This window comes from Symphodus melops, assembly GCF_947650265.1.
Source record: "Symphodus melops genome assembly, contig: scaffold_130, whole genome shotgun sequence".
Taxonomy (NCBI): Eukaryota; Metazoa; Chordata; class Actinopteri; order Labriformes; family Labridae; genus Symphodus; species Symphodus melops.
In genome coordinates, this window is record NW_027636514.1 from 12,501 (window position 1) to 39,567 (window position 27,067).

Genomic DNA, 27,067 nt, shown 5'->3' on the forward strand with positions numbered 1-27,067 from the left:
TGGTTAGTTCACCTTAGAACTGACTCTAAGAACTGGTCTCTGAACTCAATGTGCTGCTGTGACTCTTTAAAGTGGTTAAACTGCAGCTCATCACAAACAGAGCAGGACACATTCAACATGAAGAAGAAAACATTCATTATTTTACATCTTTCACTGAAATGTTCCGGAGCTTTCTTCAGTCTCTGTTGAAGGATATCAGTGAAACATCATCAACAACTAAACACACTATAATGTCAAATCATGATGGACACATCAAGTGTCCTCCCCCCTCTCCATCAGCTCCAGGAAGAGACACATGAAGTGTCCCCCCTCTCCATCAGCTCCAGGAAGAGACACATGAAGTGTCCCCCCCCCTCTCCATCAGCTCCAGGAAGAGACACATGAAGTGTCCCCCCCCCCTCTTTTGTTTTAAGATGGAGACTGCACTAAAGTCTAGACGAGGTCAGAAGAAACAAGAGGAGGACAGAAAGCCGACAGAGCTGGAGGAGACGCTGAGTGGGACAGACACACAGTGAGTGAGTCACACACACACACACACACACACACACACACACACACACACACATGTTAAAGCCTTTGTGAACAGATCTGAGATGAAGTGATGGTGAACGTTCCCTCTCTGGTCTTCAGCTGTGTGAACCAGGACCCTGAGTTTCCTGAGTCCTACAGGGTCAACTCCCCGCAGGAGATCCGCCTGCTGAACATGGCAAACAACTTCCAACGCCAGTTTTCTGACTTGTTTCCTGAGCGCAGTCCTCTGCTGTTGTGCCCGCTCAACGAGTGTGGAGTCAAGGTGGAGTTCAGGATCCTCTGCTCTCTCTCTTCTTTGAACACTCAACATGTTGCTCATCGCTCCGTCTCTTTTCTGTCTTCAGAAGTTTGTTTCTACAACTCTTCAGCCAACAGCACCAAGCCACCCAGACGTCTTCGGCTGGGACGCCAGTGCCCGTTTAGTGGCTGACGTCCTGTCCCTGGTCCCTTTGGATCCCCCTGAGCAGCTGGTGAGACCATCATATGATCTGGGGTTAGGACAGTGTGTTTAAAGAATCTGTCAGGTTTGTTCATCACTTCACATCCTGATCCAGCAGAGTCTTTGAAGAAGATGTTCAGGTCCTGTTACTGCAGACAGGCTGCAGTTCCTCAGGTGTCCACTTGAGGCTGAATCTCCATGAGATCCTTTCATTAAACTTTTACAGCAGGAATAAACTAGTTTACGGTGGATCACTTTCAGGTGAGAGCCCGTCATTATTGTAACATTGATGAGCATATATTAATACAACACAATGATCTATTGGCACAAAACTAAAGTGTGTGAGTATTTTATTGGTGGAAGAGGTTCCAGTTTCTAGATATGCTTTTTCAATGTTACAGCACACTTTTATAATTTTGTAAATTAATCTGTGCATCCCCAAGCTATGGTTCCCGGACCCATAGGGGTCCTTGGACCCCACTTTGAGAATCACTGGTTTAGGCAACCATGTTGTCCTCGTCTCCTCAGACATTCAGATAAAAGTTTCAGTTACAACACGATTTCTATGTTTTTATATCGAATCAGATAAAAGACAAGAAATCAAAGTGTGAGGCCTCCAGCACTGCTGGGTAGTTTCTGGTTTTTAAGAGCAAAGTAGTGACATCACTGAGCGCACACTTCAGGCTGTCATGGTTGTTTCACCTCTTCTGTCTGTCTGAAGAGACACAAACAGAAGAATCAGAAGGACTCGAGCCAGCTGAGGATTTGATGAGCTGTGATTTTAAATGGCCCCTGCTGCTCTCTGTCTGTGTGTCACCTGAACATCACTGTTGTTGTTGTTTTTTGAGACTATTGAAGTATTGAAGAAGTGTCTCAGTATGTGTTTTTGTCTCAGCCCCAGAGACTCTTCTCCTCCACCTCGGTGCTGCACAGTCGCAGAGCCACATGTTTGGAATATGCCTCCCTGCTGTGCAGCCTGCTGCTTGGTGACAAGTACGATGCCTACTGTGTCAGCGGCTATGCTGTCAAAGAGCTGTGTCTGCTGGACCAGAGTCTGCAGGAGCGCCCCCTGCTGGACACACAGGTGGAGGTAGGCACTGCTCTGGTCCATACAGTCGATGGTGAACGTCTTGTACCATAGCAAACAGTCAGTGTGACTCACAGTGTGTGCGGCTGTGCTTTCTGTTGGCAGACTGTGACTTGTGAGCAGCAGCCAGAGGAGAATAAATACACACCCAAACCACAGGCGGAGCTGATGCAGCAAGAGAAGAAGGAACAAGATGCTGAAGTGGCGCTGCTTCAGAAACTTCAGGAGGTACAGTGATCATCGATAACCGTGGAAACAGAACATTATTGTACTAATAAAATACTAGAATCTAGCTGGAGGCCATGAGAGCGTAATAACATGAGAAAGATGAGAACAGTTATTTTTACAGAGTGAGCAGCGAGCAGCTGACCCCCTGCGGGGCCTGCGCAGACACTGCTGGGTGCTGGTGCTGTCAGGGAGCCGCAGCGTACAGGACAACTTCTTCATTGACCCTCTGACAGGAAACAGCTACTCCACTGACGACGATAACTTCCTGGGCATCGACAGCGTGTGGAACAACTTCAACTACTACGTCAACGTGCAGGACTGCAGTAACAGCTGTGCTGTGAGGCTCCAACAACTCTCAGCATGAGGCACTGTTACAGTCAGACCCAATATAATCCAGCTCTGTGTGTGTGTGTGTGTGTGTGTGTGTGTGTAGAATATGGTGTTTGACCTGGAAGATGTAAACCTGTGGGAGCCTCTGTTGTTTGGTGCGACCAGTAAAAGGCGTCTGATTCTGGAAGTGTTGAAAAGGAAGGAGAGCAAGACGAGGAATTTTATTAAAGACGAGAAGGTACGCGTGTTTCCCTGAGTATCTTTATAAAGTGTGTGTGTGTGTGTGTGCCTCAGGTTTACAGACACATGCAGAGCTGGCTAAACACTGAAGCTACAGTGTCTCTACATGCAGAGCTGGCTAAACACTGAAGCTACAGTGTCTCTACATGCAGAGCTGGCTAAACACTGAAGCTACAGTGTCTCTACATGCAGAGCTGGCTAAACACTGAAGCTACAGTGTCCACCACATGCAGAGCTGGCTAAACACTGAAGCTACAGTGTCCACCACATGCAGAGCTGGCTAAACACTGAAGCTACAGTGTCTCTACATGCAGAGCTGGCTAAACACTGAAGCTACAGTGTCCATCACATGCAGAGCTGGCTAAACACTGAAGCTACAGTGTCCACCACATGCAGAGCTGGCTAAACACTGAAGCTACAGTGTCCACCACATGCAGAGCTGGCTAAACACTGAAGCTACAGTGTCCACCACATGCTGACCTGTGTGAGAGGAGGGGCGGAGCCAGACAGCTCTCTGTGATGATTAGAGTTTCGACTGCAGTACTCATTTTAAACCCTAGGGGTCAAGTTGAGTTTGTCTTCTGATCTGTCATTTCTTGTGTATTGTTTTTGAAGTTTCTGCTTGTTACATGTTTCATGTTACTTTTGCAGCGTTTACACCTTTTTTTTAAACAAACACTTCAGAAAGTGTTTAAAGCAGCTGTTTCATTTTGGGGCATTTATTCAGGACAGTTAGACATCATCACGCTCACTGATAAACCTGCATGGCCACCAAACATCATTTGACCAAACATGTAGTCAAATCTAAATTCCATGCTGCTTTGTTGTTTCTTTTGAAGGTGAAGCAGGAGATACGCAGAGTTTTTGAGATGCCCAGATCCTGGACCAGTTCCATCTCAATCTCTAAAGAAGGTACCATAACACTTTCTAAATTATGCTGTAAGTGACCCCACCCATTTATGTGTAAAGTCTATTTTGTGATGTTACTCCATCTTTAAAAGTGGAGAACTCAATAAAAGATGTACTTTCTTTAAGATCAGACCGCTGATGAGCTGTTTTTTTAAAACTTGTCTTTATTTTCAAACCAGAGACTGTAGGTACCAGCAGGTCTGATAACTGCAGACTCTACCTCCTGTAGTTTAGAGACTGTAGGTACCAGCAGGTCTGATAACTGCAGACTCTACCTCCTGTAGGACATTTAGAGACTGTAGGTGCCAGCAGGTCTGATAACTGCAGACTCTACCTCCTGTAGTTTAGAGACTGTAGGTACCAGCAGGTCTGATAACTGCAGACTCTACCTCCTGTAGTTTAGAGACTGTAGGTACCAGCAGGTCTGATAACTGCAGACTCTACCACCTGTAGTTTAGAGACTGTAGGTACCAGCAGGTCTGATAACTGCAGACTCTACCTCCTGTAGGACATTTAGAGACTGTAGGTACCAGCAGGTCTGATAACTGCAGACTCTACCTCCTGTAGTTTAGAGACTGTAGGTACCAGCAGGTCTGATAACTGCAGACTCTACCTCCTGTAGTTTAGAGACTGTAGGTACCAGCAGGTCTGATAACTGCAGACTCTACCTCCTGTAGGACATTTAGAGACTGTAGGTACCAGCAGGTCTGATAACTGCAGACTCTACCTCCTGTAGTTTAGAGACTGTAGGTACCAGCAGGTCTGATAACTGCAGACTCTACCTCCTGTAGTTTAGAGACTGTAGGTACCAGCAGGTCTGATAACTGCAGACTCTACCTCCTGTAGTTTAGAGACTGTAGGTACCAGCAGGTCTGATAACTGCAGACTCTACCTCCTGTAGTTTAGAGACTGTAGGTACCAGCAGGTCTGATAACTGCGGACTCTACCTCCTGTAGGACATTTAGAGACTGTAGGTACCAGCAGGTCTGATAACTGCAGACTCTACCTCCTGTAGTTTAGAGACTGTAGGTACCAGCAGGTCTGATAACTGCAGACTCTACCTCCTGTAGTTTAGAGACTGTAGGTACCAGCAGGTCTGATAACTGCAGACTCTACCTCCTGTAGTTTAGAGACTGTAGGTACCAGCAGGTCTGATAACTGCAAACTCTACCTCCTGTAGTTTAGAGACTGTAGGTACCAGCAGGTCTGATAACTGCAGACTCTACCTCCTGTAGTTTAGAGACTGTAGGTACCAGCAGGTCTGATAACTGCAGACTCTACCTCCTGTAGTTTAGAGACTGTAGGTACCAGCAGGTCTGATAACTGCAGACTCTACCTCCTGTAGTTTAGAGACTGTAGGTACCAGCAGGTCTGATAACTGCAGACTCTACCTCCTGTAGTTTAGAGACTGTAGGTACCAGCAGGTCTGATAACTGCAGACTCTACCTCCTGTAGGACATTTAGAGACTGTAAGTACCAGCAGGTCTGATAACTGCAGACTCTACCTCCTGTAGGACATTTAGAGACATGTTCCCTGATGTTTTATGTCCTTTTCAGATCTGGAGAACCGCTTTCCGGAAATGAAGAAGGTTAGCCTGTACAGGAAGGCAAAGCTTGAGAGGTTTGCAGAGTACCTGAGGACAGACGGCCTGGTCAGGAGGCTGACTACCTACAAAGATCTGGACTGTGAGTGTTAACGGGTCATTGGATACCTTTTGTTATTGCATGGAGCAACAGGAGGAGGCAGCTTGAAGGTATTTTAATGGTCCCTACAGAATTTTAAGTGAATGTTTGTGTGTGTTGAAGGTACTGAGGTGGTCAGAGTGATGGAGTTTTATAAAAACAGGAAGGACCACCTTGAAGAGAGGGAGGTCAACGAGGTCAACAAGGTCACCACAGAACGCTTCAAACACGGGAGACGTTTCCAGCTTCTATGTAATAGTGACACACAGTTCGTGCAGTGGGACTCAGTGTCTGACATCCTGCCTCCTTCATTTATTACAACAAAGTTAAAATACTGTGCACATCGAAACACCACAAAACATGATGTGGAAGGACGATTATTATTCCTGCAGTCTGAAAGTCGTATATTTTACTTTCAGGGGATTCAAACTAAGTCCACCATGAATAGAATAGTTTCCCACACACACACACAGTATACACACACACAGGTACACACACGGTATACACACACACAGGTACACACACAGTATACACACACACAGGTACACACACAGTATACACACACTCAGGTAAATACACACACATACACACACAGGTACACACACACACAGGTACACACACACACACACACACACAGGTACACACACACAGGTACACACACACAGGTACACACACACAGGTACACACACACAGGTACACACACACAGGTACACACACACAGGTACACACACACACATACACACACAGGTACACACACACAGGTACACACACACACACACACACAGGTACACACACACACAGGTACACACACAGGTACACACACACAGGTACACACAGGTACACACACACAGGTACACACACACACACACACACAGGTACACACACACACACACACACACAGGTACACACACAGGTACACACAGGTACACACACACAGGTACACACAGGTACACACACACAGGTACACACACACAGGTACACACACACACACAGGTACACACACACAGGTACACACACACACACAGGTACACACACACAGGTACACACAGGTACACACACACAGGTACACACACAGGTACACACACACAGGTACACACACACACACACACACAGGTACACACACACACAGGTACACACACAGGTACACACAGGTACACACACACACACACACACAGGTACACACACACACACAGGTACACACACACACAGGTACACACACAGGTACACACAGGTACACACACACACACACACAGGTACACACACACACAGGTACACAGGTACACACACAGGTACACACACACACACACACAGGTACACACACACACAGGTACACACAGGTACACACACAGGTACACACACACACACACACACACACACACACACACAGGTACACACTGTGGTGTCCGGACTTGTCCGTGTTCGATGGTGTTGATATTTGACCTCCTGGCACACACAGGTACACACACACACACACACACACACACACACACACACAGGTACATACACACACACACACACACACACACACACACACACACAGGTACACACACACACAGGTACACACACACACACAGGTACACAGGTACACACACACACACACACACAGGTACACACAGGTACACACACACACACACACAGGTACACACACACAGGTACACACTGTGGTGTCCGGGACTTGTCCGTGTTCGATGGCGTTGATCTTTGACCTCCTGGCTGGCGGTCTGCTGAGGTTTTGTTCTGCACAGTTCACAGGTACACGGACAGCGAGCATCACATGGAGTTCAACAGAGCTGCCCGTGTGGACGATCTGGTGCGGAGGGTGGAGTCACCCAGTGAAATGACGGAGTTCTTCGAGGGCAGGAATGACCTCCTGTACTACCGCCATGCTGCTTTTGATCGACACGTCGATGTGTTTGTTGATCTGGAGAATCGATGGCTAAGGGTAAGATATCTGAACCAGGAGCAACATGGACTGAACCAGACTGTGAGTGTTTGATATGAAACAGCTCAGCCTCAAACCTTTGAAGACTTCCTGTATGTAGCTCACATATAAATCACAGCTATCCAATCAGGAGAGACTTCATTAAGGAGATGGCTCCACCAGGATGTCTTCATGTATTTAAAAAGGTAGAGAGGCCGAGAGCAGGACCGGCCCTCTCTGATGGAGGGGGGGAGGAAGGATGCAGGATGTTCCCTCCACCTGCACTCTGACACAGCTGTAGGTTTCCCTCTGCAGCAGGACAGAAGTCAAACATGCCTTCTTTCCTTTTACAGTAAAGGAATTCTAACAGATTTCTTCCCAAATGAAACAGTTTACGTTTCTTTCTACAGCACAGAAGCTCGTCCTCTGTTATCACTGATTTACATCTGTGTGTGTGTGTGTGTGTGTGTGTGTGTGTGTGTGTGTGTGTGTGTGTGTTCAGAAAGTGGTGGAGCGGTTCCATCGTAACTCATCTAAACCTGCAAATGAAGACGTGGCCCAGCGAGTGTTCCTATTGGCTGAGAGACGTATAGAGTTGATCTATCACTTAGAGGAGAACCGAGACATCGCTTCAACAAGGAGCTTTGTCAAACCTCGTGAGTCAACGGAGAGAGAGAAGGCCGAGGACTTCACACCTGACATGGTCTCCAGCTTCCAGGTACTCACACACACACTGGTACACACACACTGGTACATACACACTGGTACACACACAGGTACACACACTGGTACACACACACACTGGTACACACACACACAGTTACACACACTGGTACACACACATACATGCAGATACACACACATATACACACACAGGTACACACACACAGGTACACACACACACAGGTACACACACACAGGGAGATCAACCAGGAGCTTCTGAGCAGCTCCAGGTTGATTCTGGGACCATACATAGAAGTAACCTGTGTATATGTGTGTGTGTACCTGTGTGTGTGTGTGTACCTGTGTGTATGTGTGTGTGTGTATGTGTACCTGTGTGTGTGTGTGTGTGTATGTGTACCTGTGTGTGTGTGTGTGTTTATGTGTACCTGTGTGTGTGTGTGTGTGTGTGTGTGTGTTTATGTGTACCTGTGTGTGTGTGTGTTTATGTGTACCTGTGTGTGTGTGTGTTTATGTGTACCTGTGTGTGTGTGTGTGTTTATGTGTACCTGTGTGTGTGTGTGTGTTTATGTGTACCTGTGTGTGTGTGTGTGTGTGTGTGTTTATGTGTACCTGTGTGTGTGTTTATGTGTACCTGTGTTTATGTGTACCTGTGTGTGTGTGTGTGTGTGTGTTTATGTGTACCTGTGTGTGTGTTTGTGTTTATGTGTACCTGTGTGTGTGTGTGTGTTTATGTGTACCTGTGTGTGTGTGTTTGTGTTTATGTGTACCTGTGTGTGTGTGTGTGTTTATGTGTACCTGTGTGTGTGTGTGTTTATGTGTACCTGTGTTTATGTGTACCTGTGTGTGTGTGTGTGTTTATGTGTACCTGTGTGTGTGTGTGTTTATGTGTACCTGTGTGTGTGTGTGTTTATGTGTACCTGTGTGTGTGTGTGTTTATGTGTACCTGTGTGTGTGTGTGTTTATGTGTACCTGTGTGTGTGTGTGTTTATGTGTACCTGTGTGTGTGTGTGTTTATGTGTACCTGTGTGTGTGTGTGTTTATGTGTACCTGTGTTTATGTGTACCTGTGTGTGTGTGTGTTTATGTGTACCTGTGTGTGTGTGTTCAGGTGGGTCCCTGTGAGAACACCCTGACCTCTCTGGCTCTGTATGAGCTGCTGGCGGCTCTGGTGAGGGACGAGGAGGAGGCGGTCCTTCAGGTGGTTCGCTCTTTGAAGCAGGTAACCTGATGACCATGTGTCACCTTTAAACCGGCCCCCTTTGAGGGCACGTAGGACGCTGGTGCCTGAACCCACCTCAGCTATTCTACTCTCACAAACAGAGGAGAAGCTAACCAATCCAATCCAATCCACTTTATTTATATAGCACATTTAAACAACAAAGAAATGTCTCCAAAGTGCTGTACATATAATAATAAAAACAATTAAATTTCCCTCGGGATCAATAAAGTATCTATCTATCTATCTAAACAAAAAATAATAACAAATTTCCAAGGTGATTCCATAAATAAAACAATAAGATCAATAAAAGATGTAGTAAACTAGTAAAATAAGTAAAAGACACAGAGGACCACAAAACTCACGCAAAGTTAAAAAGCCAGGGAATAAAAATGGGTCTTAAGCCTCAGAGTCAGGAATTAACAAAGCTATGTGACGTAGATCTGCAACAGAAGGATCCGTGTGCTCGACTGTCAGACCGATGATGCAATCAGAGCCATCAGAGGAAACAAGAAGCTCTTCAGTGGCTTCATCTGTCTGACCACAAACAGGAGCGGGTTAGAAAAGAGGAGTTCCCCTTTGAAGGAGCACCTTGCAGGGTGTCCTTACGTTCATCACATGAAACAACATCCAATGTTATCAATGTTCATGTGGATCAGTGTTTTTAATAAGGTGTGTATTGTTATTTCTTAACTAAAAGCCCTACCAGGGACAGTGTTGAAAACTGGCCTATGATGACTGTTCAAGTGTGTCCGTGTTTTTGTATCTGTTCAAATCAACCTTTAAAGAACTGAAGCCCAGAAACAGAAAGAATTCATGACACAGTCTGCTGAAGTTTAGTTCTGTGTTAAAACAGAAAACCGGATGTGTCGTCACAGAAGGGAGTGACACTCATCACGCTAACATTTCCTACGTGTTTGTGCGAGCAGATGAGGGAGATTGTGGCGTGCAGACAAGAGGAGCAGGAAGGCGTTGAGCTTGAATTCTCACCGTGGACATCCAGGGGAGCGGCGGGAGCGCGCAGCCAGAGGCAGGAAATGGTAAGAAATGAGGCCGTGTGTTTGAAGGCCCTCTGAGAGGCTCAGAAACACTCAGCAGCCTCCCACAGACCAACACGCCTCACTTTGTGCTGCTGTAGGAGCGTCAGGCTGCAGAGGAGACGCGCTGGCTGCAGCAGAAGAAGAACGACATCCTGGCTCCTTTCCTCATCAAACTGAACAACCCAAAGAGTCTGAGCCGCCAGGACGCCCTGCAGATCCACCAACACTGTTTGAGCCAGTTTCAACAGAGGCTGGTGGAGCAGGCCAACCTCATCCAGGAGCGCTACGAAAAGGTGAAGCACTCCACAGTGTGGACCGAACACTCCTCTGGGTCATCTGCTCTTTAGTGGACATGCTCACATGTTCTCATCAACTTGTGTTTAGGAGACGGAGGAGCTGCAGAGCAAGCAGCTGTGGTTCCAGAAGAACCAGCTCACCATGACGGAGCCACAGAGAGACGAGTACCGGAGCTACTGCACTGAGAAAACCCTGCGAATACAAGTCACCAAGACACGGCTCAGGATGTACGCGCCCCCGTCCACACTGAACACACGACCATGTCAGCCATATTACTGTCTGTAGACTGCATACAGATTTACAGAGTGACGTCATTCAGTGGTGTTAAACTACAGCTGGACTTATTGCACACTGCACACACTCACAGACAGCATCCTTATCCTTAATATCAGAGAGAGAAAGGGGAGGAGCCACAGGTCAGATATGAACCCAGGACGCCTGCTTTTCCTAAACTAACCACTAGGCCACCGGCGCCCTAAGTGTGTATTTCATCATGTGTCTGTGTGTTTGTTTGTTTCAGGCACGAGGAGGAAGCTGCTCAGAGATTCGCTGCTTTCAGTCACAGGCTGAGAGAAGACCCTCGCCTGGCCCCCCACCTGAAAGGCTGAGCCAATCACACGACTTCTTTAGAATCACCAGTCAGTCTTTATTCAAAACTAAAGTTATCTGCAGACACTGTGCACACAGCAGGGACCTCATCGTACCCCCGGTATCTTCGATGAAAGGAGCAGAAGGAAGAATAATGTTTTGTCATCCGCTCCTCTTTCATTCATTTACAAAGCTCAAGATTGAAAATAAAACAGGTCGACATCATAACGTTTGTTGTTTTGTTCGTTTGTTGGAAAGATTTTTATATTTTCTGCATTTTGTCTTTTCATGTCGTATTTGAACACTTTCAATCACCTAGTTGCTGAATGTGATGTTGAAATAAACTTCCCTTTGTCTGTATATCCCATAAACTGTAAACCTCTCATTGCTGCAGTGAGGGCACACATCATTAATTACTATGAATAATTAATGAATAAAACGCGTCACATTTCATTCCCTCCAATAGACAGTCAGATAAACACCATCCTCCAATAGACAGTCAGATAAACACCATCCTCCAATAGACAGTCAGATAAACACAAACCAGCTGGACAGCTACCCTCGCGCATGCGCATTGTGACCATACCAGCACTAAAGAGTGCAGTGCACAAGTAGCGCGAGAGGTAATCCATCTTTTTGTGGTACTTTTATTCTCCTTTAAGTGTGAATATTAAATGTAAAGAGCACGGCGGGTTTGATGAAAGTTTCCATTTCCGGTCGAGCTGTCACTGAGGCTGCAGACTGAGCTAGCACAAGCTAACCGTTAGCTACGTTAGCTTATCTATTGATAGTCAATGGGGAGAAGATTAAACTGTGTTGAACAAGAAGAGCTCAATGAATAAACGTAAAACAGACGGGCGGCTCTCCAATAACCCGACTGAAGGACATGAGTGTTTTACTTTCAGACTGCAGCTAACTCTAACATTCACTGTTAGCATTTTTAGCTTCTGTCACATCTCCGAACGGCCCACGGGGGCGGGGCTAATCTCTACTGACAGCTGAGAGGCCCAATGAAAACAAGGACTAGATATCTTTGCCAGTTCGTTGGCCAATCCCCTTCTTTGACAGAGGCCAACAGAAGAGTTGTCGTGTTGGAGTTATTTTCACTGATCGACTTTTAGTTTGAACGTTTCCACGCGCACATTAACCCCTTCGTTATTTAGAGGAGACTTATATCTTTAAAGAAACTGAAGCCAAAAAACTTTGTCTGTGTAACCGTTATCTCAGAGCCTGGTGACGTCATGAACGTAGGATGTCATCACGTAACGTGCAGCGGAATTATTCTTAGGTAACTTTAAAACAGAAGTCTTTGTAACACATAAATCAATGAATGTCGTAAGATAGAAACTCGTCAGTTTGGAGTTTTTTTTAAACATCGTTTCACCATCATCAAAGTTACAGAAGATTCCTTTAAATCCTCCTTCAGACACATGACTGTGTCCTCCTGCATGGCTCTGTGCTGAAACCTTTCAAATGTGTTCACATGTAGTTTACGTGTAGTTCACATGTAGTTCACATGTAGTTCACATGTAGTTTACATGTAGTTCACGTGTAGTTCACGTGTAGTTCACATGTAGTTCACATGTAGTTCGCATGTAGTTCACATGTAGTTCACATGTAGTTTGCATGTAGTTCACGTGTAGTTCACATGTAGTTCACATGTAGTTTGCATGTAGTTCACGTGTAGTTCACATGTAGTTCACATGTAGTTCACATGTAGTTCACGTGTAGTTCACATGTAGTTCACATGTAGTTCACATGTAGTTCACATGTAGTTTGCATGTAGTTCACGTGTAGTTTACGTGTAGTTCACATGTAGTTTACATGTAGTTCAAATGTAGTTCACATGTAGTTCACATGTAGTTCACGTGTAGTTCACATGTAGTTCACATGTAGTTTACATGTAGTTCAAATGTAGTTCACATGTAGTTTACATGTAGTTCACATGTAGTTCACATGTAGTTTGCATGTAGTTCACGTGTAGTTTACGTGTAGTTCACATGTAGTTTGCATGTGGTCAGAGTTTACCGTCTGATTCAGAGGAGATAAATTTAACGCTCTTTTTCTTTCTCTGTCAGATGAAGACTCCTCCCGACAGATCAGGGATCACCTTCGAGGTCGGAGCTCAGCTGGAAGCCCGAGACCGCCACAAGAACTGGTCAGGCACGCAACACACACACACACACACACACACACACACACACACACACACACACACTCGTTCACTATTGTCGTTTGTGTTAACGAGTTGTTGTGGTTAATAAAGCGTCACCTTTTTTTTGAAACGGTCTGGTCAGGTACCCGGCCACCATCGAGAAGGTCGACTACGATACCGAGCAAGTCCTGGTCCACTACCGCCAGTGGAGCCGGCGACACGATGAATGGTTCCAATGGACATCGCCGTACCTGCGTCCTCTGGAGCGAGTGAGCCTAAGGAGGCAGGGCCTGAATCCTCCGTGTTCACAACCGGTACGACTGTTTCCTGTACGACAGACGCTGTGGGCGGATCAGGGATGTCACGCCTGATGGCGTGGCGGTCATATTCAGTGATGTCACGCCTGACGGCGTGGCGGTCATATTCAGTGATGTCACAGGTGTGTGTGTTCTCTCTTCTCTCTCAGAGATTCGTTTCAGGGTCTAAAGTTTTGGCGTGCTGGACCGACTGTCGTTTCTACCCGGCCAAAATCCTGCGAGTCAACAGAGACGGTGAGGCTGTGTTTGTGACCTTTGACCTCTGTGTTTGAGTTTCTGACCTTTGACCTCTGTGTGTGTGTGTGTGTGTGTGTGTGTCAGACTCCTACACAGTGCGTTTCTATGACGGCGTGGTTCGGACTGTGAAGCCCACCAAGGTCAAACCTTTCCAGGAAGTAAGAAATGCTCCATTCTTATTGGTTGTCTTGTTTGGTCTTGAGTGATTTCTGATGCTCCGTTTGTGTGACAGAAGTCTGAGAAGAGCGCGGTGGGAAGCGAGGGATGGGAGGAAGGGGAGAGCGGCGAGGAGGATGGTCGAGGGAGTGAGGAGGAGGAGGAGAGGAAGGAGGAAACAGAGGAGAAGGAAGGAGTGGAGGAGGAGAAGAAGAGGAAGGCAGAACCTTTATCCTCCCATCCACCAACAAAGAAGAAAACCGATGACAGTAAGCTTCACGCCATCAAACGCCGCCCGTCTGTACAGTCATGACAAGTACTGAAATGCATTGTGGGTAAATGAATGGCCCTGAAAGTTGAAGCTTGTTCACCTTCATGTTAATGTGCCGCTCCTCTCTCAGGTGACAGCGGGGGAGCTCCCAACGAGCCAATCACAGCTGACTCCTCCCAGTCAGCTGCTCCTAACCCCGCCCACCTCGACAAAGGTAAACATCAGGCAGCTGCTCCAATCAAACGCACGTTTATATCCGCCCACTTTGACCCCGCGGAGCTCAAACTGAACGCCGTTGATTCACGCTCGTCCACAGCTTTCAGTCTGAGCGCTGATCCTAAACGCCGTTTATTCACGCTCGTCCACAGCTTTCAGTCTGAGCGCTGATCCTAAACGCCGTTTATTCACGCTCGTCCACAGCTTTCAGTCTGAGCGCTGATCCTAAACGCCGTTTATTCACGCTCGTCCACAGCTTTCAGTCTGAGCGCTGATCCTAAACGCCGTTTATTCACGCTCGTCCACAGCTTTCATGATCAGGCTGAGAAGACGTGAAGCTGATTGATTTTGTTCTGTCGTTTCTCAGATGTCCTGCTGGAGCGTCAGGCTCACCTCCCAACAACTCACAAGTTCAGCAGAGAACCACGTAAGAGACGCACTGAGCATGCTCAGTAAACACAGCGCCCAGCTCAGCCAACCAGCTGACAGGGAATAACTCCGCTTCTCCTTTTCTGAGAAATGTTGTGTTCAGTAAAACTTGTGAGCAGGAGAAAACAGGAAGTATGCGTGACCTTTGCCCTCTCAGTGTACAGGGTGATAAAGAACCAGCCTCCTCCCATCCTCTCCATCGAGCTCGACCACAACCCCTTCAAGTGTCCCGCGGCCGGCTGCGCCAAGTCCTTCAGGAAGGCCAGTCTGCTCCACTACCACATCAAGTACTACCACTCTGAGCAGCTGGACGAGCGAGGCGGCGAGCGAGGCGGCGAGCGAGGCGGCGAGCGAGGCGGCGAGCGAGGCGGCGAGCAGGAGCCGCTCAGGTCAGGACGACATCCCAGAGCAAGAGCGCGAGAAGAGAGAGGTTGTGTTTGAAACTTATGGTGGCTGCTGTTTCAGGAGGAGGAGGTCCTCGTCTAAAGGGGGCGACGTGATGCCAGACGGGAGGACTGAGGACCAGGACAGTACCTGTCACCATGACGACGGGGAGCACAGCACCATGGGAACAGGTACGTTAACCGTGGTCCAATCACAGGGTCGTCTCCTCTGACCCCCCTGTAGTCTTCAGACAGGATCCTGGATCCTGAGGGGTTAAAGGTCAGTGAGCCAGTCAATGGTTTCTACCTCAGGGTTTGACGATGGTAAACTTGGCGTTTACCGGCCTCTCTCTCTTTATGCAGCGAGCGGGCGATCACAAGCGTTAGGCGCCTGACTCCAGAGGTCATTAGGAAGGTTTCAGATGTTTGTCCTGATTCTCTCGGCAGAAGTGAAGAAGGAAGGAGGGAGGGACAGGAAGAACTTCCTGAGAGTCAAACTCAAGAAGAAGAAGAAGAAGAAGAAGAGGAGGAGGAGTCACTCAGGTGAGCGCCATGACGCTCCACACCTTTTTATTTTACAGCTCTTCCATCGCTTCAGTCATCACGCTGATGACCACATGACCACGATGACCCTGGACGGAGCGGTCTGGAGCTCGAGCAGGAGGCGATGGTTCTTATTGAAGGACACTTCCTGTCCCGCCCCCTGACAGAGTCCATGAAGAACTCGCCATGACGCCATGACGCCATGTTCCGTCTGTTAGCTTGAAGAGTGTTTTGTGTCTCTTCAGGACTCGTTAGCAGCGATGACGAACTCTCAGACCGACCTGCACTCTCTCTGAAGCTGACCACGGAGCTGCACGCCATCAACACACACGGTGACAACACACACACGGTAACACACAAATACACACGGTAAGAACACACACAAAAGGTGATAACGTGTCAGGTGTGTGCGTCTCTGACTTCCTGTCTTTCAGCTGACGACGGCAGCGACTGGTCGACACTGACAGCAGAGAGTGGAGAGGACACGCCCTCTTGGCCTGTTGCTATGGATACAGATGAGTGTGAGGTGGTGAGGTGTGTGTGCGAGGTGGACGAAGAGAACGACTTCATGATCCAGGTAGGACACACACACACACACACACACACGCACACACACACACACACACACACACACACACACACACACACACACACACACACACACACACACACACACACACACACACACACACACACACACACACACACACACACACACACACACACACACACACACACACAGGAAGAAGTTCACTTCTTTACAAACGTTTCTGATGATCAGTAAAACGGTGACAAAGTGTGTGTGTGTGTGTGCACATGTGTGTGTGAAGCCGGCCTCTGGTGGTCACAGTGAAGGCGTCATGGCGTCATGGCGGTTGAAATGTTCTGCTGTGTGTCTCTGCAGTGCGAGTCGTGTCTCTGTTGGCAGCACGGCACCTGTATGGGTTTATATGAAGACAACGTCCCTCACAACTACATCTGCTACTACTGCAGACACACTGCAGGTACGCACTGCTCCAACCTGCTGCTCTGCTCAAAGCTTCTGATTGGCTGTTGACAGTTTCCTCCTGTCTGCACCTCCAGGTTGGAGGCGGGCTCAACGTTTCCTGCCAGAGCCGGACTTGTTGATATCTGGTCACATGTTCGGTCTGTCCTGCGTGAAGGAAAACTACTCAGAGATCAACGCCTCCAAGATCTCACACACCAACCGCCTGCTGGCGCACACACATGGCCTCAATCAGGTCCTCAGTGGGCTGCAGCTCAAAGTCAACCTGCTGCAGTGAGTGACAGCAGCAGCATAGATTATCGGTTAACGAGCACGGGCACGACCTGAATATTTGATCTGTTTGTTTGAACACGCAGCTCTCCATCACGTTCGGACCTGCAGCTGTGGAGGTTACCATGGAGACAAGAGAAGGAGCCCAGGCTGACATCCAGCCCGGGAGGAGAGACGCCGCTTTGTTACGTCAGCAGCGAGCACTGCTACCAGAAGCCTGGAGCATCATGGGAAAAAGCAGAGGATACGGCTGCAGTCAAGCAGGAGCAGGACTTTGAGCTGAAGGTATGGAGTCCAGTTTATTCAACATAACTTCTAATATATCTACTTCTATAATATATCTACGTCTAATATATCTAATTCTAGTATATCTACTTCTATGACATATCTACTTGTAATGTGAGCGCTGTGGAGAGAGAGAGAGGAGTCTTCAGCTGGCCTTTGAGCCGGTGATAAAGCCTGCGTCTGTTTCTACAGGAAATCAAGTCTGAGGACGTCGACCACAATCCAGCCGACTTCCCCAACGACACACACACTGAAACACAAACACAAAGAAGAGACAGTAATACACACAAAGACAGCAGCACACACACTCAGATGCAGACAGCAGAGCCCCGAGCAGCGTCCGAGGCAGAGTGTCAGCTGAACCTGCAGGAACACATCGAGTGTCTTCATCAGCAGATCAGCTCCAGGATGGACATGATAGAGAGAGAGCTGGATGGTAAACACACACACTCAGATTTATTTACAAGAAGACGTGTCTGAAGAGTGAGGGTCAGGTCTCTGCAGGACGAGGGTTTGGGTCAGGTCTCTGCAGGACGAGGGTTTGGGTCAGGGCTCTGCAGGACGAGGGTTTGGGTCAGGGCTCTGCAGGACGAGGGTTTGGGTCAGGGCTCTGCAGGACGAGGGTTTGGGTCAGGGCTCTGCAGGACGAGGGTTTGGGTCAGGTCTCTGCAGGACGAGGGTTTGGGTCAGGGCTCTGCAGGACGAGGGTTTGGGTCAGGGCTCTGCAGGACGAGGGTTTGGGTCAGGGCTCTGCAGGACGAGGGTTTGGGTCAGGGCTCTGCAGGACGAGGGTTTGGGTCAGGGCTCTGCAGGACGAGGGTTTGGGTCAGGGCTCTGCAGGACGAGGGTTTGGGTCAGGGCTCTGCAGGACGAGGGTTTGGGTCAGGGCTCTGCAGGACGAGGGTTTGGGTCAGGGCTCTGCAGGACGAGGGTTTGGGTCAGGGCTCTGCAGGACGAGTGTTGGGGTCAGGTCTCTGTAGGACGAGGGTTTGGGTCAGGGCTCTGCAGGACGAGGGTTGGGATCAGGTCTCTGCAGGACAAGGGTTGGGATCAGGTCTCTGCAGGATGAGGGTTTGGGTCAGGGCTCTGCAGGACGAGGGTTGGGGTCAGGGCTCTGCAGGACGAGGGTTGGGGTCAGGGCTCTGCAGGACGAGGGTTGGGGTCAGGGCTCTGTAGGACGAGGGTTTGGGTCAGGGCTCTGCAGGACGAGGGTTGGGGTCAGGGCTCTGCAGGACGAGGGTTGGGATCAGATCTCTGTAGGACGAGGGTTGGGATCAGGTCTCTGCAGGACGAGGGTTTGGGTCAGGTCTCTGTAGGACAAGGGTTGGGATCAGGTCTCTGTAGGACGAGTGTTGGGATCAGGTCTCTGCAGGACAAGGGTTGGGGTCAGGGCTCTGCAGGACGAGGGTTGGGATCAGATCTCTGTAGGACGAGGGTTGGGATCAGGTCTCTGCAGGACGAGGGTTTGGGTCAGGTCTCTGTAGGACAAGGGTTGGGATCAGGTCTCTGTAGGACGAGTGTTGGGATCAGGTCTCTGCAGGACAAGGGTTGGGATCAGGTCTCTGTAGGACAAGGGTTGGGATCAGGTCTCTGTAGGACGAGTGTTGGGATCAGGTCTCTGCAGGACAAGGGTTGGGATCAGGTCTCTGCAGGACGAGGGTTTGGGTCAGGGCTCTGCAGGACGAGGGTTGGGGTCAGGTCTCTGTAGGACGAGTGTTGGGATCAGGTCTCTGCAGGACAAGGGTTGGGATCAGGTCTCTGCAGGACGAGGGTTTGGGTCAGGTCTCTGCAGGACAAGGGTTGGGGTCAGGGCTCTGCAGGACGAGGGTTGGGGTCAGGGCTCTGCAGGACAAGGGTTTGGGTCAGGGCTCTGCAGGACGAGGGTTGGGGTCAGGGCTCTGCAGGACGAGGGTTGGGGTCAGGGCTCTGTAGGACGAGGGTTTGGGTCAGGTCTCTGTAGGACAAGGGTTGGGATCAGGTCTCTGCAGGACGAGGATTAGGATCAGGTCTCTGCAGGACAAGGGTTGGGATCAGGTCTCTGCAGGACGAGGGTTGGGATCAGGTCTCTGCAGGACGAGGGTTGGGATCAGGTCTCTGCAGGACGAGGGTTGGGATCAGGTCTCTGCAAGACGTTTATGTTTGTGTGTGCCTGGCTTTGACAAGTCCCTCTCTCTCTCTCTCTCAGTACTGGAGTCCTGGTTGGACCACTCGGGCGAGTTAGAACCTCCTGACCCTTTGTCCCGCCTCCCGCAGCTCAAACAGCGAATCAGAAGACTGCTGCGCGACCTGTGCACCGTGAGACGGCTGTCGGTCTGGCACTGACAATTTTCATTCCCTGAACCCTTAACTCTTTGACCTTTGACCCCTTCAGTCTTTGCTGGACAGAAAGACTGACAGGAGGCGAGAAGACGACCAGACGGCCTCGTCACAGAGTGTCTCAGAGTGAGAGACTCTGAGGCGGTGACAGCGCCCCCCTCTGGTGGAGGGGGTTCTGTTTCTATGAAATGACTGAACATTTCCCAGAACACTCACCTGTGTGAGGACGGGCTCAAACTTTGTGACCATCTGTTGTTGTTGTTGTCTGAAGGCTTTAGATAAACGTTTTAATCCCATGTTTGGAACAAAACACTGTTAGTGTCACGTGTTGAACACTTCAGATCTTCAGTCATGTAATAAACTGAAAACAGCCGCGACAGAAGGAGAGAGAGAATCCTGCACACGCTCACATCACACATGTCAGCAGTAGTTTCACTTCTATCTGAAGCAGTTCCACTGCCCGCTTCCATCGCTGCAACACCTGTTCACCTGATAACTGCTCTCATATCTGGCAAACCCAGGGGCGTCCAAAACGGCCTTCAAAGCCCCGCCTACCTTCTCTGGTCCAATCAGATCCAGAATCTAAAGTTAGAAGGAGGACATACTGGCTGCTGCATTGTTGTCAGAGAAGCTTCAACACAGCAGGTTTCCTTCATGATCACACAGGAAGAGAGCAGCTCTCTGATTGGCTGACTGATCACAGAGGAAGAGAGCAGCCCTCTGATTGGCTGACTGATCACAGAGGAAGAGAGCATCAGCAGCTCACAAATACAAATGTTGCTAATGTGTTTGTCATCGCTCGCTCGCTCTCTCTCTCTCTCTTTCGAATCGGCAGATGTGAAGATGTATCTCTTCTGTTTCATTCCATCATGTCTTCAAAGAGGAGGAATGTAGTTTTAAACGACTGGTGTAGAAAACTGTTTTTAGCTGAGTGTGCAGCGGAGGAGACTCTGACGCAGGAGTGAAGTGTGGGTATCAGAAGTCAACTTAAATTTTAAAGAAATGATGGCAAAGAGATGAGGATCCAGCTTTATATTAAGAGAATTAAAAAAGATCTTTTTGTTGATAAACTCTTTCTCTTAATCAGGTGCGATTTCTTCTCGTTTCGTTTCTAGACTGATATAATTCGATGCTTTTCTTGTTGTTACCTCAAGAAGGAAACATTTCTTTAGAATGAGGAGCTGTTCGAGCCAAACCTTTGGGAACAGAGTCTGGACCTTTGGGAACAGAGTCTGGACCTTTGGGAACAGAGTCTGGACCTTTGGGAACAGAGTCTAAACCTTTGGGAACAGAGTCTAACCCTTTGGGAACAGAGTCTGGACCTTTGGGAACAGAGTCTAAACCTTTGGGAACAGAGTCTGGACCTTTGGGAACAGAGTCTAAACCTTTGGGAACAGAGTCTAACCCTTTGGGAACAGAGTCTAAACCTTTGGGAACAGAGTCTGGACCTTTGGGAACAGAGTCTGGACCTTTGGGAACAGAGTCTGGACCTTTGGGAACAGAGTCTGGACCTTTGGGAACAGAGTCTGGTCCTTTGGGAACAGAGTCTAACCCTTTGGGAACAGAGTCTAAACCTTTGGGAACAGAGTCTGGACCTTTGGGAACAGAGTCTAAACCTTTGGGAACAGAGTCTAAACCTTTGGGAACAGAGTCTAAACCTTTGGGAACAGAGTCTGGACCTTTGGGAACAGAGTCTGGACCTTTGGGAACAGAGTCTAACCCTTTGGGAACAGTCTAACCCTTTGGGAACAGAGTCTGGACCTTTGGGAACAGAGTCTAAACCTTTGGGAACAGAGTCTAAACCTTTGGGAACAGAGTCTAAACCTTTGGGAACAGAGTCTGGACCTTTGGGAACAGAGTCTGGACCTTTGGGAACAGAGTCTAAACCTTTGGGAACAGAGTCTAAACCTTTGGGAACAGAGTCTAAACCTTTGGGAACAGAGTCTGGACCTTTGGGAACAGAGTCTAACCCTTTGGGAACAGAGTCTGGACCTTTGGGAACAGAGTCTAAACCTTTGGGAACAGAGTCTAACCCTTTGGGAACAGAGTCTAAACCTTTGGGAACAGAGTCTAAACCTTTGGGAACAGAGTCTGGACCTTTGGGAACAGAGTCTAACCCTTTGGGAACAGAGTCTAACCCTTTGGGAACAGAGTCTGGACCTTTAACCTTAACAGAGGTCCAGGCGAGCAGTCTCTTCACCTTTAGAAACATGATGTTTTCTTCACGTCCTCATCAAAGATCATGAGTGATCATGCATTTCTTTTCTCCAGGTTTACAGAAACTCAGTTTCTCTTATTATAATATAATAATTATATTTATATATTAAAATAATTATATTTATATATTAAAATAATTATATTTATATATCATTATTATAATACATCCCTATCTATCTATCTATCTATCTATCTATCTATCTATCATCTATCTATCTATCCATCTATCATCTATCTATCTATCTATCTATCTATCTATCTATCTATCTATCTATCTATCATCTATCTATCATCTATCTATCTATCTATCTATCATCTATCTATCTATCTATCTATCTATCTATCTATCATCTATCTATCTATCTATCTATCATCTATCTATCTATCTATCTATCTATCTATCTATCATCTATCTATCTATCCATCTATCATCTATCTATCTATCTATCTATCTATCTATCATCTATCTATCTATCTATCTATCATCTATCTATCATCTATCTATCTATCTATCTATCATCTATCTATCTATCTATCTATCTATCTATCTATCATCTATCTATCTATCCATCTATCATCTATCTATCTATCTATCTATCTATCTATCATCTATCTATCTATCTATCTATCTATCATCTATCTATCTATCTATCATCTATCTATCTATCTATCTATCTATCATCTATCTATCTATCTATCTATCATCTATCTATCTATCTATCTATCTATCATCTATCTATCATCTATCTATCTATCAATCTATCCATCTATCTATCTATCTATCTATCTATCCATCTATCTATCTATTGATCTATCTATCTATCTATCGCTCATAACTTCACTGGAGGATAAATATCTATCCACAGGTTTGTTTTAATTCTGAGTATGATTGTGTGTGTGTGATTGTGTGTGTAATTGTGTGTGTGTGTGATTGTGTGTGTAATTGTGTGTGTGTGTGATTGTGTGTATGATTGTGTGTGTATGATTGTGTGTGTGTGTGATTGTGTGTGTAATTGTGTGTGTGTGTGATTGTGTGTGTAATTGTGTGTGTGTGTGATTGTGTGTATGATTGTGTGTGTATGATTGTGTGTGTAATTGTGTGTGTGAGTGTGTGTGTATGATTGTGTGTGTCTCTGTGTGTGTGTGTGTGTGTCTCTGTGTGTGTGTCTCTGTGTGTGAGTGTGAGTGTGTGTGTCTCTGTGTGTGTGAGTGTGTGTGAGAGAGTGTGTGTCTGTGTGTGTGTGTGACTGTGTGTGTGAGTGTGAGTGTGTGTGTCTCTGTGTGTGTGTGACTGTGTGTGTGTGTGTGTGTGTGTGTGAGTGTGTGTGTGTGTGAGTGAGTGTGTGAGAGTGAGTGTGTGTCTGTGTGTGTGTGTGAGTGTGTGTCTCTGTGTGAGTGTGTGAGTGTGTGTGTGAGAGTGAGTGTGTGTCTGTGTGTGTGTGTGAGTGTGTGTCTCTGTGTGTGTGTGTGAGTGTGTGTCTCTGTGTGAGTGTGTGTGAGAGTGTGTGTCTCTGTGTGTGTGAGTGTGTGTGTGTGTGAGTGTGTGTCTCTGTGTGTGTGAGTGTGTGTGTGTGTGAGTGTGTGTCTCTGTGTGTGTGAGTGTGTGTGTGTGTGAGTGTGTGTCTCTGTGTGAGTGTGTGTGTGTGTGTGTCTCTGTGTGAGTGTGTGTGAGTGTGAGAGTGTGTGTCTCTGTGTGTGTGTGAGTCTCTGTGTGTGTGAGTGTGTGTGTCTCTGTGTGTGAGTGTGTGAGTGTGAGAGTGTGTGTCTCTGTGTGTGTGAGTGTGTGTGTGTGTGTCTCTGTGTGAGTGTGTGTGTCTCTGTGTGTGTGAGTGTGAGAGTGTGTGTCTCTGTGTGTGTGAGTGTGAGTGTGTGTGTCTCTGTGTGAGTGTGTGTGAGTGTGAGAGTGTGTGTCTCTGTGTGTGTGTGTGTGTGTGTGTGTGTGTCTCTGTGTGTGTGAGTGTGTGTGTGTGTGTGTGTGTGTGTGTGTGTGTGTGTGTGTGTGTGTGTGTGTGTGTGTGTGTGTGTCCTCTGCAGTGAAGAAGCTTCATGCTCCGTTCAGACTCTCTTAAAGCTGCTGTCAATATATTGACTCCTGATCACTTTATTAATACGAAGTCACACAGGCATGAATGAGCCAGTGATCCTCTTCAGGAAGACAAAGTGTCCCGGGTCCACAGCCTCCTGGGTCCCGGGTCCACAGCCTCCTGGGTCCCGGGTCCACAGCCTCCTGGGTCCCGGGTCCACAGCCTCCTGGGTCCCGGGTCCACAGCCTCCTGGGTCCCGGGTCCACAGCCTCCTGGGTCCCGGGTCCACAGCCTCCTGAGGCCGTCTGAAAGTCCTCCTCCATGGGTCAGAGTCCTCGGTGTGTTGGATGTGCGACCCCTCCAGTCTGTAAACTGAGCTTCATGTAGCACACGCGTGTGCACACCATGTGACCGTGCTGCTCGTACTCAGACACGTTGGGCCTGCAGGAAAATGAGTGTTTCAGTGGGGTTTACTGAGAAGTGATGACGCTCCTCCATCTTGGAACAGGAAGTCTGATTCAGTGTGAACGGAGCTCAGATTCACTTTCATTAGATTTGAATCCAGCTGCTCACAGCGAGGGTGAAAAACAAAGCTCCGCCTCCTCTCTCCGTGCTGTTTCCTGTCTGACGCCTTTTACAGACACACTAAAAATCACAATGTAGATAATAAAATAACAGCAGAGAAAATGAAATCATTCTTTCAATAGAGGGGAACACGTGTGACTTTAATCCACGCTCGCATGACTGTTCAGACCGCTGAACGACCACGAGGGTTCAGACCGCTGAACGACCACGAGGGTTCAGACCGCTGAACGACCACGAGGGTTCAGTCCGCTGAACGACCACGAGGGTTCAGTCCGCTGAACGACCACGAGGGTTCAGACCGCTGAACGACCACGAGGGTTCAGACCGCTGAACGACCACGAGGGTTCAGACCGCTGAACGACCACGAGGGTTCAGACCGCTGAACGACCACGAGGGTTCAGACCGCTGAACGACCACGAGGGTTCAGTCTACTGAACGACCACGAGGGTTCAGACCGCTGAACGACCACGAGGGTTCAGACCGCTGAACGACCACGAGGGTTCAGACCGCTGAACGACCACGAGGGTTCAGTCTACTGAACGACCACGAGGGTTCAGACCGCTGAACGACCACGAGGGTTCAGTCCACTGAACGACCACGAGGGTTCAGACCGCTGAACGACCACGAGGGTTCAGACTACTGAACGACCACGAGGGTTCAGTCTACTGAACGACCACGAGGGTTCAGACCGCTGAACGACCACGAGGGTTCAGTCCACTGAACGACCACGAGGGTTCAGACCGCTGAACGACCACGAGGGTTCAGACCGCTGAACGACCACGAGGGTTCAGACTAAACCACATACTGAACTGTAGCTTTGTGGAAAGGTTCCAGGACTCTTCTGCTCCTAATAGTCGTGTCTCTGTCGCCCCCCAGTGCCCACAGCTGGTATGACCCGGCTGGTCCGCTCCAGGACTCACTCTGCCTCCAGCGTGGGCTCCACAGACGGCCTCAGGGGGGGCGCTAACTCCAGCAGGTCTGACCTCACAGACGCTCTGACCGTGCAGATGACGGCGTAGGACGTTTCCTGCTCTCCTCCTCCTCTGATGCTCGTTGACCTTTGAACTTTCCAGTTTTGTTGTTGTTTACTTCCCAAAGAGCCGGAGACTTCCATGTCACTGAACATGCTTCATATTTCTTTTCCTCCTGTAGACTGTTACAGCGTCCTCCTGCTTTCAATGCTTTCATCCTTTTTTTGTTCTGAGCGTCGGTCCTGATGACAACAGCCTCCGACCAATCACGTCGTCTCCTGCGTTCACTGAATCTGATTTAAAGACAAACAGCTGAAGTTTCATCTCTTCCTGTGATGGAGAAGAAATATTCCCTTTTTCATCACCGTTACTGATCTAATCCACCGACGCGTGGCAGAGGTTCCAGCGTGGCAGAGGTTCCAGCGTGGCAGAGGCTCCAGTGTGGCAGAGGCTCCGGCGTGGCAGAGGTTCCAGTGTGGCAGAGGCTGCGGCGTGGCAGAGGCTCCGGCGTGGCAGAGGCTGCGGCGTGGCAGAGGTTCCAGCGTGGCAGAGGCTCCGGCGTGGCAGAGGTTCCAGTGTGGCAGAGGTTCCAGTGTGGCAGAGGCTGCAGCGTGGCAGAGGCTGCGGCGTGGCAGAGGCTCCGGCGTGGCAGAGGCTGCGGCGTGGCAGAGGCTCCGGCGTGGCAGAGGCTGCGGCGTGGCAGAGGTTCCGGCGTGGCAGAGGCTGCGGCGTGGCAGAGGCTGCGGCGTGGCAGAGGCTCCGGCGTGGCAGAGGCTGCGGCGTGGCAGAGGCTGCGGCGTGGCAGAGGCTCCGGCGTGGCAGAGGCTGCGGCGTGGCAGAGGCTCCGGCGTGGCAGAGGCTCCGGCGTGGCAGAGGCTGCGGCGTGGCAGAGGCTGCGGCGTGGCAGAGGTTCCGGCGTGGCAGAGGCTGCGGCGTGGCAGAGGCTCCGGCGTGGCAGAGGCTCCGGCGTGGCAGAGGCTGCGGCGTGGCAGAGGCTCCGGCGTAGCAGAGGCTGCGGCGTGGCAGAGGCTGCAGCGTGGCAGAGGCTGCAGCGTGGCAGAGGCTCCGGCGTGGCAGAGGCTGCGGCGTAGCAGAGGCTGCGGCGTGGCAGAGGCTCCGGCGTAGCAGAGGCTGCGGCGTGGCAGAGGCTCCGGCGTAGCAGAGGCTGCGGCGTGGCAGAGGCTGCGGCGTGGCAGAGGCTGCAGCGTGGCAGAGGCTCCGGCGTGGCAGAGGCTGCGGCGTGGCAGAGGCTGCAGCGTTACACAGAACCTCTTTATCTTAATGTTTTTCACTTGATGTTATTTATTCACACTGAAGTCGTTTGTTTCATGACGTCGTTCAGTAAAGCGTGTTGTTTCCATGTTTAAGAATAATCTGTTACAGATCGACACCTTCACACACAGGATGAGTGGCAGAGCAGCCATTTGTGTCTTTATTGTTTCTATACAAAAGGTGACAGACGTCAGCTGAACATCTGGATGAGTGGCGTGCTGT

At 48.9% G+C, this 27,067-nt stretch overlaps 2 protein-coding genes across 3 annotated transcripts in view; both read left to right on the top strand.

The window, feature by feature from the left end:
* The window catches only part of ccdc135 (coiled-coil domain containing 135), a 12,152-nt gene extending 878 nt beyond the window's left edge, over positions 1 to 11,274 (top strand). The window contains exons 2-18 of the mRNA XM_079373216.1: positions 414 to 511; positions 631 to 793; positions 876 to 1,001; positions 1,866 to 2,060; positions 2,163 to 2,285; positions 2,407 to 2,622; positions 2,719 to 2,853; positions 3,695 to 3,767; positions 5,322 to 5,450; positions 5,571 to 5,699; positions 7,193 to 7,389; positions 7,823 to 8,086; positions 9,160 to 9,270; positions 10,197 to 10,307; positions 10,406 to 10,600; positions 10,692 to 10,831; positions 11,125 to 11,274. Coding sequence (XP_079229342.1) covers positions 414 to 511; positions 631 to 793; positions 876 to 1,001; positions 1,866 to 2,060; positions 2,163 to 2,285; positions 2,407 to 2,622; positions 2,719 to 2,853; positions 3,695 to 3,767; positions 5,322 to 5,450; positions 5,571 to 5,699; positions 7,193 to 7,389; positions 7,823 to 8,086; positions 9,160 to 9,270; positions 10,197 to 10,307; positions 10,406 to 10,600; positions 10,692 to 10,831; positions 11,125 to 11,212 — 2,493 coding nt within the window. The 3' untranslated portion in view covers positions 11,213 to 11,274. The remainder of the gene's footprint in view (positions 1 to 413; positions 512 to 630; positions 794 to 875; positions 1,002 to 1,865; positions 2,061 to 2,162; positions 2,286 to 2,406; positions 2,623 to 2,718; positions 2,854 to 3,694; positions 3,768 to 5,321; positions 5,451 to 5,570; positions 5,700 to 7,192; positions 7,390 to 7,822; positions 8,087 to 9,159; positions 9,271 to 10,196; positions 10,308 to 10,405; positions 10,601 to 10,691; positions 10,832 to 11,124) is intronic.
* Positions 11,275 to 11,560: 286 nt separating this feature from the next.
* On the top strand, positions 11,561 to 20,846 carry LOC306819417 (PHD finger protein 20-like). 2 transcript variants are annotated; one of them, XM_079373215.1, is made up of 18 exons: positions 11,561 to 11,815; positions 13,271 to 13,350; positions 13,490 to 13,661; positions 13,814 to 13,898; positions 13,986 to 14,059; positions 14,134 to 14,326; positions 14,459 to 14,542; positions 14,912 to 14,971; positions 15,131 to 15,362; positions 15,439 to 15,548; positions 15,804 to 15,899; positions 16,145 to 16,231; positions 16,334 to 16,476; positions 16,804 to 16,903; positions 16,983 to 17,178; positions 17,262 to 17,460; positions 17,653 to 17,896; positions 19,646 to 20,846. In XM_079373215.1, exons 2-18 carry the CDS (start codon positions 13,271 to 13,273, stop codon positions 19,780 to 19,782), a joined length of 2,292 nt encoding a protein of 763 aa, XP_079229341.1. In that variant the 5' UTR covers positions 11,561 to 11,815; the 3' UTR covers positions 19,783 to 20,846. The 2 variants fall into 2 exon arrangements, with proteins under 2 accessions (XP_079229341.1, XP_079229340.1); XM_079373214.1 differs by having other exon boundaries at positions 15,439 to 15,547; positions 15,800 to 15,899.
* Positions 20,847 to 27,067: the final 6,221 nt, after the last annotated feature.